This window comes from Myotis davidii, unplaced genomic scaffold (genome assembly GCF_000327345.1).
Source record: "Myotis davidii unplaced genomic scaffold, ASM32734v1 scaffold1467, whole genome shotgun sequence".
In the NCBI taxonomy this organism is placed as follows: Eukaryota; Metazoa; Chordata; class Mammalia; order Chiroptera; family Vespertilionidae; genus Myotis; species Myotis davidii.
In genome coordinates, this window is record NW_006298267.1 from 710,030 (window position 1) to 717,098 (window position 7,069).

The window sequence follows — 7,069 nt, forward strand, 5'->3', positions numbered from 1 at the left end:
GTCCCTCGTCCCCGGGGTTGTACACGATCCACTTACCTGACCCAGACGGGCCTTCTCCGAGGCCAAGCGCAGCGGTCACGGTGCTGGTATGTGGGCTGCGAAGTGGTGTCGGGTTGTTCTTGTTTAGGGTTATGTTAAAAGCACGTTCTCTATTTCATCAGACCATTTTGGGTGACGTAACCTTAGCAACTGCTGCTTCATCGCATGGCAGGCTGTCCCTTGTTGTGGGCTTTACGGCTTGTCTTAACCCCAATACAATATGGTGACGGGCAGCACTGACCATGACAAGTACCTCTTCGAATGTCTCCTGCGTACCTGTTTGGTATAAGACGGGACAGACAAAGCCCTCTCTCTCACCTGGCCGTGTTATGGCTGCAGCATCAGCACAGCGTGGCCAGCACCGGGTCTGCTGTGAGTAACTCCACCATCCGGGTCCGGAGTCCAGGCTCAGGGCCGCAGCCCACGACGGCGCTGTCAGCAGTGTGACTAATCAGCTAATGTGATAAAAACGGCCCCGCGGCCGGCTGAGTGTGTGCGGGGGAGAGGGAAGCACTAAAAATAATGATTTCCTGGACATCTTGGCTGAGCCATGTTAAGGACATGAACGGAAATGCGTTAAGGAAGTTTGCCTGATGTGTCTGGGAGCCGGGCATGCTGAGTGTGGGTGACTTGCTCAAGGGACGTGACTTTGGGTTTGCGTGTTAATAAATACCGGGGGGCCGTGGAGAGTGTCCTGAGGATGAGGGACCGTGACTTCGAGCTGAAATACGGAACGTTAAACGAGGAGTCAGGAAACCTGGGCGCCCACACGTCCGGTGCGTCCGGCTCAGACACCAGGCGCCGTCAGCATCCTCGCTGCCCGTCACGTGCCTGAGCACGACGCTGTCCTGTGCGGGTAGTTAGTCCTGATTCCCAGGCAGCCAGATGGCTCCACGGGGAACACAGCCCAGTGGGGACGTGGCATTTTCATCCCCAAACCCCTGCCCGGGAACTCGATGTTACCGGGACACTCTGGTTTCAGCGCTGGAGGGTTTAAGTAACAGCCCACGTAATGGGCCCTGGGCATTGTGGTTCGGCTGGTTGAGAGTCATCCCAAAAGGTTGCTGGTTCGATTCTCAGTCGGGGCACATGCCTGGGTTTTTGCTCGGTCCTGGTGGGCGGTGTGCAGGAAACAGCCGATCGATGTTTCTCTCTCTCCCTTCCTCACTAAAAATCAATAAACTATTTTTTTAAATATATTTTATCGATTTTTTACAGAGAGGAAGGGAGAGAGATAGTTAGAAACATCGATGAGAGAGAAACATTGATCAGCTGCCTCCTGCACACTCCCTACTGGGGATGTGCCCGCAACCCAGGTACATACCCTTGACTGGAATCGAACCTGGGACCCTTCAGTCTGCAGGCCGAGGCTCTATCCACTGAGCCTAACCAGTTTTGGCAATAAACTATTCTTAAAAAAAAAAGAAAAAGTAGCCCGGCTGGTGTTGCTCAGTGGTTGAGTGTCGACCTGTGAACCAGGAGGTCACAGCTGGATTCCCAGTCAGGGTACATGCCCAGGTTGTGGACTCGAACCCCAGGAGGGGGAGTGCGGGAGGCAGCTGATGGATGATTCTCATTATTAATGTTTCCCTCTCTCCCTCTTCCTTCCTCTCTGAAATCAATAAAAATGTATTTTTTAAAAAGTAATATCATAGCAGAAGAAGTATTTTTTTAAATACACATATGTTTTTTAAAATATATTTTATTGATCTTTTACAGAGAGGAAGGGAGAGGGATAGAGAGTTAGAAACATTGGATGAGAGAGAAACATCGATCAGCTGCCTCCTGCACACCCGCTACTGGGGATGTGCCTGCAACCCAGGTACATGCCCTTGACCGGAATCGAACCCGGGACCTTTCAGTTTGCAGGCCGACGCTCTATCCACTGAGCCAAACCAGTCAGGGCAGAAGGAGTATTGTTTAAGGTATTTTGAGTTACCTTTGCTGTTTTGTCTGTAGGATCAATGTCATTTATGCTTCTCACAGCTCAGCTACTGTAGCTTTTTCTTTATCGTGAATTTTAAAAATGGAATGCTTTTTTGTGAGTTATGCTTAAGATGCTGTGAGAGGGAAGATAAAAGTAGAAATTTGGAAGGGAGCTGCTGAATTCGGTCTGTGGAAATCTCTCCTGGTGTGTAACACCCGTGTGACGGCGAGTCGGCATAAGCCGCTCTGGCGTGCGGGCGCGGGCCCTGGGATCCCGGGAGGTGGTTCCGGGCGGTGGCGAAGGACAAGGGCTGCTTGGGTTTCACGGCAGATCCTCAGGGGAGGCGCTCGGGCTGTCACCGAAGCCCGTTCCAGCGCTGACATGAGCCTGCTCTGCCACAGATTCCGAGTCCGAGCGGTCCCTGAGCCGGCTGGAGGCGGCGACCTCGTGCTCCCGTGAAGAGGAAGGACAGCGTCCGATCCCCGGGAAACACAGGATGTCCGAGGGCCAGGACTGCGGCGGGGGCGACGCGCTCTCCAACGGCATCAAGAAGCACAGGTAGGGACCTTGACAGTCACTCCATCTGCGTCTCCCGGCCCCTCCCTGGCCGCACTGGCTGAGCTGGGGCTGCGGCCTCAGAGAAACAGTGCGGTCAGTGTGTGTCCACGTAGAGGAGAGGCCTTCGCACCGGCTCGGGAACGTAAATCTTTTGTTGGCCGCAGAGGGTGCGGACCTGCCGAGCCTTGCACGGACTCCGGCTCCGGCTCCGGCTTCGGCTCTGGCTCCAGCTCCGGCCCCGGCGTGTCCTGCATCTTTTATGACTGCCCCCGGCGCTATTTTGGTTTCCAGTCATTCGATCCCTGGGTTGGTCTTACTCAGAATGGATGAGGTATCGCCTGCCCGTTGGTTCCATTTAGCTGCATCTTCACAAAGACGTTTATTGAGAGCCGGGGTTGGCCGAGCACGTCCACTTTACGCTGCCTCAGAGCATGCGTGTCTTTTTATCCCCGGGACGATTTCGCCCAGGAGACTGTCCGCAGTTAGCGAGACGTGACGGACACCGGAGTCTCCGGTTTCAGCTGCCTGTGCCCGCGGAGCATGGCACGGGCTCATAGCGGAGCCGTCCGCGCTTCCGGGGGGCGCGGGCCGTCCTCTAAAAGCACTCGGGTCAGAGGTTACGAGTGGCCAGTTTCTACAAGGTAGTTTTTGGTTTAATATTTGCGGAATGTGTCACTTTATCCCTTTTCCTGTGCTGTGATTCCGGCACAGTTGGTCTCAATTATTGTTCCACTGGAAAAAAATCCACGTATCACTCCTGATTCACGTGGATTTGCCCCTTGTTAACAAAATGTCTCACTTTGTACTTGTTTTGACAAGATCAGGGAGTTTTAGGTAACAAACTAGATACAAGCAGTTTCCTCCTGTTCAGGAGGAGGCCTCGCCTCTAAGCAGGTGACTGGTGGTGTCTATTTTTATTGATTTCAGAGAGGAAGGGAGAGGGAGAGAGAGACAGCAATGCTGAGAGAATCATCGCCTCCTGATCGCCCCCTGCTGGCCATCGAGCCTGCACTCAAACAGGGGACCTCTTAGTTCTGGGCCAACCCGCTGAGCCACACCAGCCGGCAGGAGTTTTTTTTCTGCTTCTTTGTGATGGGGTGGAGCCACATTAGTAACAAAGAAACAGAATGTCCGGAGGATGAGGCCCAGAAATCAGGATTTTAAAAAGATTTCCAGGTGATTCTAATGTGCAGCCAAGGTTGAGAACCACTGGTCTAAAATGTCATTTAATGGGAACATCTAGAACAGTGGTCGGCAAACTCATTAGTCAACAGAGCCAAATATCAACAGGACAACGGTTGAAATTTCTTTTGAGAGCCAATTTTTTTTAAAATATATTCGCTCTATCCACTGAGCCTAACCGGTTTTGGCAAGAGAGCCAAATTTTTTAAACTTAAACTATATAGGTAGGTCCATTGTTATTAACTTATTTGGGGTCCTCCTAAGGCTTAGGAAGAGCCACACTCAAGGGGCCAAAGAGCTGCATGTGGCTCGAGAGCTGCAGTTTGCCGATCACGGATCTAGAAGGTCCACATGCGGCATGTGGTCGGTCTGCCTGAGACGGTGTCCTCTCCTCTTCCCCATTTACCTGCGGACGGAGCCGGCCGTCCCGGGAAAAACTCGGTCTGGAGATGGCGTGTTGCAGCCTATGGCGTCATGCACATAGGTGCTCACCCTGAGCGTCTGTGAACGCTGTGAGTCTGATGGCGCCGCAGACCTAGGGTGGAATGGCTTGGTACAGACCACGTCGGAGGCACACGCTGGCCCATTCCCGCCGTGTGGGCACCCGCCCCCGCTGGCTCTTCTTCGTTTCACGTCAAGATGGCTCTGGGTCCAGGCGCTGTCCATCGAGATGGCTCTGGGTCCAGGCGCTGTCCGTCGAGATGGCTCTGGGTCCAGGCGCGGTCCGTCGAGATGGCTCTGGGTCCAGGCGCTGTCCGTCGAGATGGCTCTGGGTCCGGGCGCTGTCCAGGCCACCCCTCCCCAGTTACGTTCTCAGAGTCAGCAAAGTCCCTGTCCGTGGACACGGTGGCCCAGCAGCCTTGGTCCTGGAGACTGAGCAGCCACTGCTGATGTCACGAGGGGCTGCAGGTGGTCGCGTGGCCTCCTGTCGTTCCCGTCACAGCTGGGCTCGTCTGTACAGAAGCTCCCTCCCTGTTCAGGAGCTGTTTCCTGCCGCCCTCCGTGTGGCCTGTGAGGACTGTGTCTATGTAACTTGTCCCGCCTGCGGCCAGATGGACGGAGGCCCTCCGTGTAGCCTTTGGGGTTCTTCTGACAACCCCACTTCTTGTCATTTCTTTAGGAATAATTTGCATATGGTAATCGAGTCGTCTGTCGCTCCTTGCTTTCTGAGACAAACAGGCGTGTCCGCGCCTCTGTCTGGTTCCTGCCTGAGCCCGGAGCCGCTGTCACTCACAGAGCCTTGGTCTCGGGAGGAGCGTGTAGACACGACCGTCCGTCCGTCCGGGTGGCGGTGTCGTGCTCCTGGCGGCCCTGGTCTCAGTTCTTTTCCCTGGAGAGAAGTGGACCCCTGCCCCTACCTTTCTTAAAGGAAAACGCTTCATGGGTTTATGCCCATAGATTTCCATTAAAGTTTGGGGTAATAGGGTTCCCCCGTTTGCTTTATTCTAGTATATGTTTGAGTCCCCTCTCCTCCACGTCCCAGACCTCAAACAGTTGTAACTTCTTTGGAACTCAACGTGTTCCTCTGTAAAATGGGCACAGTGTTGGCTTTTTATGATCATCACATGAGACGATCTACGCAAAGCGCTCACAGTGAGGGCAGCTCACTAGATGTCAGGCGCGTTAGGGAAACAGTGAGAAGCCCTAAGCAAAGGTGGGCTTGTCTGTCTGTCTCTTCACTCACGGGGGCCTGTCTTGGGGCCCGAGGTCTGCGTTGGCCTCTGGGAAGTGCTGGCCTTTAACCTGTTCCTCTCCGTAAATGTGAAGCAAGGACGCGCCCCCACAGTGGACGAATCGATGGTTGGTGTCCATGCGGCTCGGGGAACGTGGCTGTTTTTATTGAAAGGACCAGGTTAGCTGCCTCTGAAGCGGCAGTGAACTTGCCTGTCGGGGTGTAAATAGGTGGTGCTGGGCTGTGCTCGCCTTGGTCCCCCGAGAGCCGACCCGAGAGCCGCGCCCCACGTGGAGGGAGGGCCTCGCGCTTCCCCTCCGGGCCCTCGGCTCCGCGTCCCGGGAGAATTCCAGTTCCATTCACGTTTGCTTTCCACACTCGATCCTCGGAGCGCCCTAGCGACCGTCTGTCTGCGCTCCGCATCTGCTCCAGGCGGACGGACACAGGTCTCGGTGCCGGGCCCGTGCCAGCGTGACCGCCCTCCGCGGCCTCCCCCTCTGCCCTCCCCGTCGCAGTCCTCAGAGGCCGGTGCCAGCTTCCCCGGGCCCGTGGGGACCAACGCCCGCTGGAACTGTGCCAACGGAAACGGCCTGCAGGGAGCCTGCCGCGGGCAGAGCCCCGCCCACTGTGCGCTCTGCCGGTGGCTCAGGAGACACCGTCCTCTGTCAGGAGCCACGGCACCGGCTGGGGACGCGTCAGGGAAACGACTGGGCGTGACCGATGGCACAGAGGCCTCCAAGCAGGTCGCCGCCCTTTCTGACCTCACGGACAACCATCGGCCGCTGCTCTACGGGTGTGTCTTGTGTCTTTAAAACCTTCAGAAAAAATGTCGTTCATGCACAGCTCTTCCCAACACATTATCACATGACAGGCTTCACCCCGGCCACTGCCGCTGAGTCACACGGACACGGGCCTGATAGTGAGGACTTAGACCTCGGGGCGAACTCCGTTTGCCACAGTGAGTGTTTTCTTTTTTTAAAATATTTTTATTGGTTTCAGAGAGGAAGGGAGAGGGAGAGAGAGATAGAAGCATCCGTGATGAGAGAGAATAATTGATCGGCTGCCTCCTGCACGCCCCACACTGGGGATCGAGCCCACAACCTGGGCACATGCCTTTGACTGGAATCGAACCCAGGACCCTTCAGTCCACAGGCCGATGCTCTATCCACTGAGCAACACTGTCAGGGCCACAGTGAGTGTTCATTCTTCAGGCTGTTCCTGTTGGTGTGGCAGTGACTCCATGAACCACACATCCTGGTCCTCAGCCAGGAAGCATGTCACTGCATCTCACACGCACAGGACACATACATGTAAAGAGCAGGAAACACATGTCAAGTGCAGGGCACATGCATGACTAGCCAGGCGGATGCCAAGACATGGAGCTGAGCGGTGACGTGGCTGTGGAGGCAGGAGGGGCGCGAGGGCCGCCGCGCTGAGGAGGACGGCAGTGGTGTCTGGGGCGTCAGGGACACAGCTGGGGCTGCCCACAGCTCTCAGCGGAACAGGTTTCTGTGGGGAGTGAGTGGATGCTTCCACACGGACCCCTCAGGCGGGTGTCCCGAGCCCGGCGTCTGGTGTGAGCGCCTCGATGTGCTGTGAGAGGACAGGGGAGGCCCCGCGGCCCTGCAGGCTGAGGGCATCAGCCTGCGTGCTCTCGGGCTGGCGTCGCGCTGGGCCCCGAGGATGACGGT

General features: G+C 55.9%; 1 protein-coding gene across 1 annotated transcript in view; it reads left to right on the forward strand.

The window, feature by feature from the left end:
- The window catches only part of OSBPL1A (oxysterol binding protein like 1A), a 116,357-nt gene that overhangs the window by 64,383 nt on the left and 44,905 nt on the right, over positions 1–7,069 (forward strand). Inside the window, exon 15 of the mRNA XM_006773861.2 lies at positions 2,368–2,524. Coding sequence (XP_006773924.1) covers positions 2,368–2,524 — 157 coding nt within the window. The remainder of the gene's footprint in view (positions 1–2,367; positions 2,525–7,069) is intronic.